Raw genomic sequence first — 13,420 nt, 5'->3', positions numbered from 1 at the left:
CTATTGCCAGGGTATTGATGCATTCACACACATTCAATTAATCATAACCATTCATTGAGATTAAATGTCTTATATAGTTTATTTTATAAATGTATGTCCAAAAATGTAAACCATATATATGTATATCCAATAGTTTAAACTCGTGCTTACGGGAATGTTTGAACGTACGGAATCCATTTCCAGTCTGACTTAACCTACTGTTAATATTATCACAAAAAAAAAAGAATTACTAAAATTAATCTTTCACTCAGTTACTAGTTCTTAAAATAAAATTTACTGAATTCAATCTTCATAAAAAAAAATTGATATTATCTTTAACTTAAAATTTTTAAAACAATATAGATATTGTTGACGAGGTTTCGATTAGGAAGAGATTCCCAGTAGCCTTTAATCATATAAAACATATCATGTTCCAAACAACAACTAGCAGTGGACTTTGCCACACACAGAGCACATCATTACAGAAAAATCCAAGAGGCAAAAATGTTTATCTTGTCTGTCATCGTGTCCGTTCATTTTTTGTTTTAAAAACAGAGATATTATCTGTAGGATGGTAAATATATAGTATGAAACTTTTTGAGTGATTGTTTAACATATTTACCATGGAGTTTATCATCATAGGCCAGTTAGTGCATTGTTGACCAATGTAGATAAGTTGGCCTACAAGCATGATTTTGACATGCTATTGATGCTGTGTTCTTCAGCTGACTCCAAACCACTATCATCAAATTTAAAGAAATTTTATTTTGAGTGGATTAATAGGCTTAGAAATGTAGATCCATCACCTAACTATAGAAGCTTCTCCGTTGATTTATACTTCCATCTGGTCTACCACACTCTATTTCCAAAAAAAAGTTTGTTACAATTACTACAATCTTTGACTTCGACACCTAGGATTACTAGTGCTAATTATTCTCATCATTTTTTAGTTTACCTTAAAAGGGAAGTCAAACTCTACAATAATCGATAAAGCCAGCGTAAATCAAACATTAACATTTTTCTCTTTCTTTAATTTCAAGATCATTGTCACTTCTTACAAACCAAAACTAGATTGCAAATTTATTATGTTTCAAGATTATAACGTTCAACGCTGAGGATTAATGAAATAGTAACCCAATCCCGTAAAAGTTCATACGTATCTTTATCTTTATTTTTATTTTTGTTTATGATATCTCTGTTTTATTCCTTTTCTCTCAATAATGGATATATTAATATTCATTTTTATACTCTTCTAAATTTTGATGAAATACTTTTTACCACAAATACGAACGATAACAACTAATAAAAATAATATCAAAATGACATATTTTTTTAATGTTATTATAATTTATATAAATTTTATGCTAGAAACAAGAAAGTATACAAATAAGTATATTTATTTTTGTTACTAAATTAAGGATTTACGTTATTGAATTCTCAGAAATAAGAGTAATATTTTTTATATGACAGAAAGTAAAAAAGATATAAATATAAAAATAATTTAATTTAATGAAATTGAATTTTGTATTCACATCAGTAGAGACATCGTAGCAAAAAAAGTTATTTAAACTATAAGAATAAAGGTTTTAAAGGATAGTCACTATATGTGGATCTAATGAATTTCAAATTATGAGCCAACTCAAATATAATAAATATGTTTAATACTATTTTCAATCTTAAAACTTTGTGGATTTCTTTTTATGTATTACTTACCTCACTCATTTTTCTTCTAACCTCACCCTTCAATTCCTAATTAATACCTATCCAGTGAGAACGGATTATTACCCAATGCTAATTTATTTTTCATCACTACTTTCAATGAATAAGATCATAATTTACATTGTCTTCCATTCAAAAGCATGCACGGACTTTTTGTACCAGTTAAGAAAACCAAGCCTCAAACTGGATTTCTGCATATATTATTATAATTCAGCATTTATCTATTTCATTAATTAGATAAAACAAATATTAGGACTCTTCATGTTATATCCGTACTTAATGAAATGATGAAATAACGTTGCTGCTTTTACATAATACAAACAAGGTAGTCTCGTTTTTATTGGGTTATAATGTTAGAGAAGAATTTAGTTTATTAAATTTTTCATTATCTCAAACGTTAAATTGTTAGTACTCACATTGAAGAAGCAATTTGTTCATTTACCTTTTTAGTTTTTAGAATTTTTTTTTGAATTACTTAATAGTTGATATCATTTGTACTGTATAATACGGTCAATTAGTATTGAGATGCGCAAATAAATCATCACCAAGATCGAATAGTTAAGAAATTAAACTAAACAATTTAAGGTGAAATATAATTATTAATAATTGGACTGAAATTAGTTTGTTAAGAAACGCCATTATTAACATGTTCAATGACGATCTCATTCGTAGTAAATTATGGGTGTGCAGGAAGCAATTGTTTCTAGACTAGAATTTTAGATGGGCCTAACCTATGGGCCGTGGTGGGTTTTCCCGCCATAAACCTTTTCTTTCTCACCCTGCAAATGCAAGACAACCGCCGGTGAAGACAAGAAGAATCACAATTGAAATTGAAGTGGGTGCCGTAGAGAAATGTTGCAAACCCTAGGAGGCGTAACCCCTCGCTTCGTGAATCGGTCATGGCTCCGAAACCTGACGGTGCGTGCAATGACATTCTCTTCCTCCTCCGATTATGGAGACCAGTCACGTGGTGGCCTTCCTCGCTTCTACTCCGAAATTCTTCCTCCTTCCAAGGTATTCATTTTCTTCTTCTTTCTCTCGGCTTTTTTTATGACTCTTTCATATTACTACAGTCATGTTTACTGCGCGAGTCCTTATCGATTCCACTGTTTGTAATTTCAATTTGTAACCAGTTCCAGTTAGCAACCCCTCGTTTGTCACTATCTTTGTCGGGTGTAATTTATAAGCAGCACTTAGCTTCATGCAGCTAAGGCTTAGGCAAAGTTCGTTATTTGTGTTTGGAAAAGGCCATTTTAACGGCTTGCTGACATTTCTTTTTTCAATGTTCCCCTTCTAAACTGTAGTTCTATTCACTGTGCCTTATATAGTTTGATTAATGATAAAATCTTCCGTTCTTTTCAAACAGTTTTGACCACTACGTTTTCGCTCAGCCTTCTTCTTTTCAGCTCAGCGCCTTTTTCTGTTTTGTTTCTGTTTCTTTTCTTATTGTTTATATACTCCTTTTTTGCTCTCTATTTCCGTGAGAGAATAAGAATGCAGTGTTCAAGTGTTCATTTTTTTTTCTGTTCATCTTTCTGGTATTTTCTCTCTTTTCTGCTTTACTTCTTGTTTTCTTTTCAGTGAAAGATTATCGCGTGGATACAAAGGAAGCTATTTTTCAAATTACATACCATCTTTTTAATTAAAGATATGTTTATTGTTTTATTTAGTTTTACCTGGGAAAATGCAGGGTAGTGTTATACGCGTGCAAGGTGATGAATTTTGGCATATGACAAAAGTACTGAGGTTAAGCACCAACGATAGGTAATTCTGATTGATGATTGCTCGTTAATTAGATAGGCCATTCCTTGAAGTTTGATATTAATTTCGCTTTCTTTCTTGAATTAAATCTAATTTATTCATAAAAATTACGTTAGTTTTTTTTTCCTTATGACAGAAACCCGATTCATTTTATCTTTTTTTTTTCCTTAAATTTTTATATGATAGTAATTGTAATTTCCGATGTCAATTAGGAAGAGGTATAAAGGCATTAGTAAATCACGGTAGATGAATGTCGAACGTCTTGTCTGCACAAATCTTGTAGGGTAGTGTCTCTTAATAATTTATTAGTACTGAAAAAGGTGGATGAGAACGGAGTTGCTTTGATAGTTTATTTTCAATGATTTATGGAAAATATTTTGCTAGCCTGCATCGTTTATTTAGACACAATTTTCTTTGGTACTAATTCAAGGGATGCAAAGGAAGAGATAGTTCTTACTCATTTTTTTAGCACTACAGTTACAATCTGATCTGAAGAAGATTTTTGTTGATGATCCTAATTATGCTGTTCAAGGGTACAGCTGTTCAATGGAAAAGGAGGTCTTGTAGAAGGATGCATACAGGACATTGATCGCAGTGGGCTTGATTTTGTTGCATCGAGTGATTTGATATCAATACCTCCACAAAATACACAATTGCACGTGTTTGCTGGTTTTGGCAAGTTCTTGTAGTCTTTTACCAAACTACAACTACTGAATAATTGCTGCATGTTTTGTACTATTTAGTTCTTACAACCAAATTTTCACTCATTGAGAACGATATCTGTCTAGGTACGCTAAAGGGTGGTCGTGCAGACTGGCTTGTAGAAAAGTGCACAGTACGTTTCAGTGATATCTTGAGATTTTATCTGGTTAGACTTACAATGTGTTCTGGTTCTTTTCTTTTATTCATGTTTAAATGCGATAGGAACTTGGAGCCAGTAGTGTAACTCCTCTATTGACTGAACGTTCTCCATCGATATCAGAAAATCGGGTGGACAGATTGGAACGTGTCATTTTAGCAGCATCCAAACAATGTAACTATATTTTTACTTTCATTTGAGATTATACAATTATTATACTCCCGTCGGAATTTTCTTTGATTCATTCTGACTGAAGTGAATTTTAAACTTGGGTCTAAGACGGCACTGTATTTTGCTTTTGTTGGTGAACCTTGCATTTTTGCCTCTTTTGCAGGTCAACGACTGCATGAAATGGTTCTGAAAGATCCTATAGAGATTAATGACCTTTTGCACCTTGTGAGCTCTCCATTTCGTACTACCTAGACTGAAATTTATGCATGAATTTCAATTCCTTGAGAAGAATTTTAACCAGTACATTGTGATAACCTCCTTTAATCAGTGATTTGTTTGTAATTCTGGATGTCTATGCTCTTCTTTCTTCGTGCTTTCCTTTTTCCTTCCTGTAAATTCCGAGTTAAACAAGGGATTTGATCCATGTCTTATTTGTTGGCTATTTAATTGATATACATGATTACATAATAGAATTACTGAACTTATTATGCTGATGTCATTAATTAGCTCGGTCTATTTTCTCTCCCTTAGATTGCACAATCAAAGCTAGCTCTTGTTGCGACGGCGAAAGCAACTCCTGTTCTTAGTGCATTGACGTCATTGGAAAAGGAAACCAGTGGCTTAATAATTATTGGACCAGAAGGCGGTTAGTATATGTTTATTGCAGTTCAATTTCACCTTTTTGTTTCACCAAATGTCTAGAAATGATGGGAAGTTCAAATAATTAGATAATAAATTGAGGTTGGCTGTGAGCCTGAGGTGAATTCTCCCTCTCATATATACCTGTTTTCTTCTCAATCGAACTGACGCTAGTTTATGTTGCCATGGGGTTCTCCAGATTTCACCGAGAAAGAAACAAAAATGATGATGGAAGCAGGTGCTACAGCTGTTAGTCTTGGACCTCATCGTCTTCGAGTTGAAACTGCCACGATATCACTTTTGGCAACTGTGATGTTATGGTCTGACTCGCTGCAAACTTCGGTCAGTTGATTCCTCAGTGTAGGTTGGTCAGGCATGATTATGTTTTAGAAACAGAATATATATTTTGTTTTATTTGTCTTTTAGATTAATTTATGGCAACAGATATAAAGCTGTAAAGATTTTGTAGAACTTTTCCTTCTCTATTTGATAGAATTCACTGTGGCCATCTCTATTCATTAATCCAACTGTGGCAAGGGAATAATTTGAAGACAAATCGGGTAATTCTGAACAAATGTATTTTCTATAATGGATAACACGTGAATTTATTAGTGACTTGACTTGGGGTATAATTAGATCATTTCTCTTGCCACCTTCTGAAATGTCATGTTTTAATTATATCTAAAGATTTTTATCCCATTCTCTCTCGATTTCTCATTTCATCAAGTTTGTGTTTGCTATATTATTTAAATTTAAAGTTAAATGTCCTATTTGGTATTCCGGATCAATACCACTCCTCATTTATGCATCATAGGGCATAATATTGTATGTTTATAAGGTAATTCAACGTAATTATTGACTTTTGCTGTTCTTTCAAACCTCATTGCTCAGCTATCACTTTTGATGTGTGGCCAACAATATTATAACAAAGTAATTCATTTTAATTTATTAATTTTCTTTGTGTGGATATCCTTATTTTTGTCTGAACTTAGCATGTTTTATAGCCGAAAAAGACTAGTCTCTGGAGCATCATGATTCATCTAAGAGGTTCATTTCTCGTGAAAAAACATGTCTCTTATTATTAATTACCCATTTAAGGTTTTAAAGATAAATATGAAAGAGAAAATAAATATTTAAAAACAAGTATAAAAGATGAAGTTAAAAAAAAACAGCTATTAAAATAGTAAAATATCAATATAAGAATGAAATTGTAGCATTTTCAATCCTCCGTAACTATATTTAGTAATTATTTTAACTTTTCAGTAAATAATATTACAGTGATAATTATCTTGAGTAGTTCTATAATGGATAGTCATGTCAATAAATTTACTTAGTTTGCAAGTTTAGCTGTTAATAGATTTGTGTATTGAACACAAAAGTTATGACATTTAATTTGGTTTTTATGTTTGATTTTAAATATTATATCTTATGAATAAAGTATTATAAATAGCTGAAGACATGTCAGTGTAGAAGAAAAGAATTTTAATTGAAAAATAACATATTCAGTCTTTTAAGATCATTCCAATCTTTATAAGATAATATTAAAAGTTATATTTAATTGCTCTTTCAACAAAAATAAATTTTTTATAGAGATATTGACATTTACGTCTAATGGCAACAGGGTCATGTATAGATAGGCAGTTGCTCTCTCCACCACCACAGAATGTTTCCTGCATCATTCCATATTAATTTTGTCTTTCTCTAAAACGGATGTCAATATCCGTTTCACTTTCAGTGGATATTGACGTCCGTCTGTTCACATATTTTTAATTTATTATTTTTATTTAAAAAAAAAAAAAATCTTCAACGGATGTAACGACGTTTTAATAAAATTTTTAAAACTATTTTAATTATTATTTAAATAATAATATATAAATTAAATTAATAATAATTATTTTATTAAATAAAATTAATTCATAAATAATTAAGTAATAATTTTAAATTAATTAAATAATATTTATATATTAATTTAAAATATAATAAATTAAAAACTAAAAATTTAAAAAGAAAAAACTTCATGGATGTTGCCACATTCGTTTTAATAAATTTTTAAAAACGATTTTATTATTTAAATAATAATACATAAATTAAATTAATAATTATTATTTTACTAAATAAAATAAAATTAATTTATAATTAATTAAATAATAATTTAAAAAAAAAATATTTATATATTAATTTAAAATATAATAAAATAAAAAACTAAAAACTTTAAAAAGAAAAAACTTCATGGATGTTACCACATCCGTATCCGTTTTAATAAATTTTAAAAAAGTATTTTAATTATTATTTAAAATAATAATACATAAATTAAATTAATAATAATTATTTTATTAAATAAAATAAAATTAATTTATAAATAATTAAGTAATAATTTAAAAAAAATTAAATAATATTTATATATTAATTTTAAAACTTAAAAAAACTAAAAACTTAAAAAAAAAAAACTAAACGGATGTGAACAGATGTCGACATCCGTTTAAGAGAAAAGAAGAAAGTGTAGGATATTTTAAAATATAAAGGATAGTTTTAGAATTTAAAAAATGTTTGGTGGTGCAGGAAGCAATGTGTGGTGGTGTAGGGAGTAACCCTTGTATAGATAGTGTATATCCTACCCTTATCTATAACCAAAAATTTGATTTGTTATTTGGTATGTTATCATCAAACATTAGTTTAAAAAAAACTTAGTTGTTTTCATAATATCGAGATATTTAAGAGAAGGTAATTTATACATTTTAAAATAAAATCTTAAGTAAAATTAAAAAAAATGTAAAATATAATGTAAATTAAATTAGATATAGATTAAACATGAAAAACTTTTACAAAGAAAATACAAACACTAATATGATCTTCATCTAAACTCTAAAGAAGTACTCTTTGTTTAAAAAATCACTACAACCTAAAATAAAATCACCAAAACCTCTTAAAACTCTCCTTAAAGTGTTCTCTAAAATATAAATAGTCAAATAAACTTACTATAAAAAAAAAGTCTACACTAAAAAAAAACTAAAAAACTATAATATATTTATTTCGACTTCCCTTAAAAAAATACAAACACATATAACTAAATATATTTATATGTTAATTAACTTTTATTTAATTAACATATAAAACTTATTATATTACATTTGTAAATAAAACCACCATAGTTTTATTAATTTAAATATTAAAAAATTTAAAATCATAAAATTAAAAACAATGTTACTTGTGTATTTCTTAATTTTATTTTCAAACATATACGTCAACTCCTTAATTTAAAAAATAATAGAAGTAAAAATGATTGTAACTTAAAATATTCTATGATTTGTCGAATTAGGTATAAGATTTTCACAACATGACGACATTAGATTTTTCTCTTGGTTTTTTAATGAGTTAGTCCCTACAAAAGCTAGTCCACACGTCTTGCTCTGCCTCATCTCATTATCCATTTGGATAACTCTTAGATTCTTGGTTGCTTAACAAGAGACATTGAAGACAAATAAAAATATCCAATGAGTTCAATTGGGCAAAGCATATTGATGGCACTAACCGTTACACTAAACAAGTATGCTTCATCTAATTTGCAAGCAGTTCATAGAACACAAGCAAAAGCAGCACACACATCCAATCCAACCTTAAGCACCAAATTGGAATTGGGAAGAAGAGGCCTTGTCTTATCCACTCTAATTGCCACCACCCAAATACCTGACTCTAGGACTCAGCTTCTTCAAAGTACACTTTTCTCTTTACTCTTCTTCTGTTATCACAACTTGTATCAGTCTTGCTAACATCATAATTTTTTGATGAAATTATCACCAGAATATCAGAAGAAATCAGAGGAAAACAAGGAGAAAAATGACAAAGAGGTAAACTTATCACTAGCTGAGTTCCCCCACTCATGCATTTGTCTTTAGTGTACAATACATGAATAAGGTGTGTGTTTAATTTTGTATGACATTGTGTGCAGAGGCTGGATAGTTATTACAAGCGAAATTACAAGGATTACTTCGAACTGATGGAAGGAACACTGAAGAGAAGGGATGGGGGGGAAGTTTCAGATACAGAAAAGGGTATCCTTGATTGGCTTCAAAAAAACAAGTGAAAGGTTTTCTTGTTTTACTTTTCAATGGTTGCTCAGATGACACAGAATTTGCTTTTGTAGACCGTAGCTCTACCTATGGAATTGTACACTAGAGATCCATTTAGGAACCCTGTACACTGTGATTTACTGTGTCCTTGAAATCCTCTGAGTACAACCTTTTCAGGTGATTCAATTAATTAGTTTACTTTGACATTGGTTGGCATCACATTCTTCATTGTCTCCCACAATTCCAGCTTTGTGGGATTTCTTTTGATTTGGTTTTATCTTGTGGGGTATTTGGATATGCTGGCAATTTTGTTCTTGCAAGTTGCGTCACTGAACAGGAGAACCAATTAACTGTAGCATAATAATAAGATAAGCATTTCACTGCATTGCCATTACTTGTTCAAAGCACAAGAAATGTTATTGGCAGGCCAAGGCCTTAAAGTCTTCCCTCAAAAAGAAGTCTGTGACTAAACTACGGAATGATTTGGTAGTATGGTCAAACATTACTTTTAGGTTCACCAATCCAAATTCCACATGCATTCTATGCTCGCAGTTTGTAGTTAAAGCCAGATTTAATTTTAAAACTCTTATAATGAACTTTGCTTCTAAGAATTAATTTCTTTTACCAATGCTTCCAAGTTATAATTTGAAGTCAAATCTCTAGCCGGCTTCACCTGTACAAAGGGGTACCTTCCTTCAATGTTTTGTCTGTAGTAACACTGTGAGGGATCAAATTTCAAATTTCATGGTTAAATGATCTTGTCCTCAAGGTTAATATGAGAGTCCTGTGTCCTATTTGTGAAGGCCAGATTGAACAGTGAAAATTTAGTACCAGTTACCAAAATAAGAGTCTACACTTCACCTTTACTTTCAAGGAAGAAAATAAAATTCGTTTGGGATTTGAAGTGTGGGTTTTGACTAAAAGGTAATTTTTCCTGCTAAACTTTTTCAATGTTACTCTCTAAATGGGCAAAAAAAAGCTATTACACTTCACTTTTACTGCATTATAAAATAGAATACCAGTAACAGTATACGCTTTGCTTCAAACCATGAAATAGAATTATGCAGTGATGCAATATTCGCAGTGTGTATGTAATTCAAGTCATGGGAGAAAGAAACTAATACAGGTAGAAGACAAAAAAAAAATCTGTGATTTAGCTTAGTTTTATGGGATACATAATTGAATGCTATTAGTGTTTTATAAATCAAAAAGTTAATTGCATATTACATAGAAATTTGTGAGAAATCAGGTATAGTTTCAGACTATACAATAAATTATCATGTCCTTGGCACATAGCTTTCAATCCTCAAGAGTACTGACATTGTCCAGAGAAATGGAAACATCCAAACTAAATTGGCCATCATCAAATAAATATGGGATGAGACAATAAACTTGTTGGAAGCAACGAAGCACCCTCCTTACCCTCTTCCAATTTACCCTCTTCCAATGACAGCGGGGTTTGGTTTGGGCGGTGGTTGGAAGAACACAAATGTTTCCCCCCACAACCTTTTTCGTTCTTATCCGTTTATATCAAATGCAGCAAGCCACGAAATATCTTCACTTTTTTTTTAATTATTTTCTCTCTCTCTCTACAATTTCATTTCTCCTGCATGTTTAACTTTTCATTATCAACACTACCATTGTCTAACTTCAAAAAATTACTCTGTTATTTAGTAGTTATTATTTAAAACTGGATAGGTCATATCAGTAGTGTATGAGCCAAACTACTCTTTAAAAAAATGAGTTGAAAAAAAAATTACATCGAAGAAAAGAAAAGATTATAATTTTGTGATCCTAGATTGTGTTGGTATCTTCTTTAGCTTTGTTGAAGCTTTTTGGATTCATGCAAGATATTTTGGCCCTTTCATTTTAATAAGAACTAATTAGGAATAAGTAAAGGAATAAAAAGTGAAAGGCAGAATTGTGGATGACATAAAGTCCTATATATGACAGTTTCCAAGCAGACAGAGTTGGAGGGAACAAGACCACACAAACCAACATCAAATATCATATTGTAAAAGATGATCCTTCCAAGGGAAAATAAAGTTGACAAATTAAACAAAATGGGGGCATGTTACTTTGGGTCAGGAAGATCACAGGCAGGATCTCCAGAGCTTGAAAGAGATTTTGAGATAGACATGCCAAATATTCCAACATCAACCTTAAAACCCATCCCTCCTCCTAACACTCTTAAAGTCCCTGTCTCTTTTTCATCATTCTTTAATCATGGCTACAATAATTACCAATATAAAGATTCTGCTTAATCAAATGTAAATGAAACCCGATCCTACCTACCTCACAAAAGTATCACGTAACCTAAATCTGAATGATCGTTTTGCTTCATTACTTAAAAAATGCTTTATCCGGTTGAATTAAACTCGTTTTGGTTTCTTCCTCACTCCTTTCACGAGTGAAAAGTTTCTTTTTTGTTTGTTTCTGAAGCAAATGAGATTACTGAGTTCATATTAACATTTTGTATTTTAAATTAAAGATTATTGCTCTCCTGGTTCACCCTGAAGCGAATTTAGATATAATATCTGTTCCTCTTAATAAAGCAAAATATTGCATTTATAATTGAATATTTGAACCAATTGAATGTTGTTAGTGCTGCATTTATATTGAGCGTCGGGCTTCATGGAAACAAAACACATATATGAACAGCCTGCCTTGCAAATGTAATCATCATTCATTCACAACAAAATAAGATTTATAAAGCTAAAAAGCAAACAAAAAATAAATCAAACATGTCTTTTCATGTTTCCCACTACATTAACGGCTACAAAAGGAAAAAATAAGAGAAAGGTACAGGGTCCCTTTCAACACCGCGATTCTCCATCCATTGCAGAGACAGCCATTAGCAGAACCGACATATATATATATATATATATATATATATATATATATATATATATATATATATGTATGTATTCACCTTATTCCCATTCTTTTCCCTCCATACCATCTGTCAAACAAGGAATGCATATTAAAAAGATCTCAATCATAACCAAAAGTTAGAAATCTGTTTTCTTCATGTACACAAAAGAAGAAACTTACTTGCTGCCTTCAACTTCATTTTCTGATTGTAGGAAACCGAAGTGTTCTTCTTGGAATGACGATCTTCCCTGAAAGAATATAAATGGTTGTAGTCTTTTGAAGAAGTGTAAAATGGTGAAATAAAAATGGTGCAAAGTCAAGTACCATAAAATAAGTTGCAGAAAAACCTTGTGAATAATCAACCACACTCCCTACAGATGTTTGTTGGTTGCCCCTTGTAACATTGTCCTGCAAATTTTTTCAAGAATCATGAGTGAGAAAACACATTCAAAGGAAGAAATAACATGCAAGCTCAAAAGACGAAGCATACAGTGGAAAAGTCAAAGACAGGAGAGCTAGCAGTGTCATGAAGAAAAGTGAGATGTTGATCCTCAAGGTGTTGATTTTCCTTAACTTTCTGCTTCTTTTTACCACTCTTGGCCAGCTTGACTGCCTTGGAAGCTGAATAGAAGCAACCATTGACATCTTCTTTGAAGTAAGAGTCGTAGTGTGGAAAAAGAGGAGGTCCAGAAGAAGCATCAGAAAGCATGGACAAATCCTCCTCCCCAGAATCTTCACCTTTGAATCTTTTGTCCTTGTGTTCCTCTTCAAAGAACCCCTCAGTTCCACCCTGATGTGAAGAAGCATTCTGGTTAAGGAAAGATTGCTCCAGGTATAGAGTCCAACCAGACTCACACCCACTACTTCCAAGTTCTGAACCAAATGTGTTCATCTTTCAATCTTTAGTTTTGTTTTTCCTAGTATATAGGAAAATATAGTGGTTTTTCCAATTTATGATGAAAGAGTTGGTGTAGTGCCAAAAGGAAGAAAAGAATGAAAGAAATTATGAAAGTGTTGCAGAGGCTATTAAGGGAATGGCAATGTGGTTTTGGTTTGGGGAGCAATGTCCACAGAGGGAGAGACACCAAGTTGTACTGAAAGAACAAGAGTGGATATGAGGTTGAAAAGAGCATAGAGAATGAGAGTGAAATAAATGGCAGACTCGTTTTGTCCTCACTCTCCTCTCTCGTTCGGCTTTGTATGCAAATGAGTAAGTGCCAGTTGGGTGAGCCACACCTCTTTCACATGCTAGACAGCAAAGCACTGTGTAAGTGTACCCTCTTACCAGACCCAAATTACCCTCTTCACAATCAAAATACTCTGCATCTCTATTTCCTCTGTATACACCTTT

At 31.3% G+C, this 13,420-nt stretch overlaps 3 protein-coding genes across 4 annotated transcripts; 2 read left to right on the top strand and 1 right to left on the bottom strand.

Annotated features, from left to right (window-relative positions):
- Positions 1-2,481: 2,481 nt before the first annotated feature.
- On the top strand, positions 2,482-5,636 carry LOC108325300 (uncharacterized). Its single transcript, XM_017558349.2, has 8 exons — positions 2,482-2,712; positions 3,389-3,462; positions 3,992-4,134; positions 4,248-4,294; positions 4,384-4,492; positions 4,653-4,714; positions 5,021-5,135; positions 5,328-5,636. The coding sequence occupies exons 1-8, from the start codon at positions 2,551-2,553 to the stop codon at positions 5,477-5,479; spliced, it is 864 nt and encodes a 287-aa protein (XP_017413838.1). The 5' UTR covers positions 2,482-2,550; the 3' UTR covers positions 5,480-5,636.
- A 2,948-nt stretch (positions 5,637-8,584) lies between these two features.
- LOC108325575 (uncharacterized) lies at positions 8,585-9,411 on the top strand. The gene is made up of 3 exons (XM_017558673.2): positions 8,585-8,839; positions 8,927-8,973; positions 9,075-9,411. Exons 1-3 carry the CDS (start codon positions 8,620-8,622, stop codon positions 9,207-9,209), a joined length of 402 nt encoding a protein of 133 aa, XP_017414162.1. The 5' UTR covers positions 8,585-8,619; the 3' UTR covers positions 9,210-9,411.
- Positions 9,412-11,840: 2,429 nt separating this feature from the next.
- LOC108325739 (protein SOB FIVE-LIKE 5) lies at positions 11,841-13,080 on the bottom strand. 2 transcript variants are annotated; one of them, XM_052874313.1, is made up of 4 exons: positions 12,560-13,080; positions 12,394-12,477; positions 12,250-12,312; positions 11,841-12,157 (listed from the first exon to the last, which is right to left on the bottom strand). In XM_052874313.1, the coding sequence occupies exons 1-3, from the start codon at positions 12,959-12,961 to the stop codon at positions 12,265-12,267; spliced, it is 534 nt and encodes a 177-aa protein (XP_052730273.1). In that variant the 5' UTR covers positions 12,962-13,080; the 3' UTR covers positions 11,841-12,157; positions 12,250-12,264. The 2 variants fall into 2 exon arrangements, with proteins under 2 accessions (XP_052730273.1, XP_017414320.1); XM_017558831.2 differs by having other exon boundaries at positions 11,842-12,157; positions 12,250-12,317.
- Between the last annotated feature and the right edge of the window lie 340 nt (positions 13,081-13,420).

Source organism: Vigna angularis, chromosome 3 (genome assembly GCF_016808095.1).
Source record: "Vigna angularis cultivar LongXiaoDou No.4 chromosome 3, ASM1680809v1, whole genome shotgun sequence".
Classification (NCBI taxonomy): domain Eukaryota; kingdom Viridiplantae; phylum Streptophyta; class Magnoliopsida; order Fabales; family Fabaceae; genus Vigna; species Vigna angularis.
This window is presented reverse-complemented; position numbering and strand designations above follow the sequence as displayed.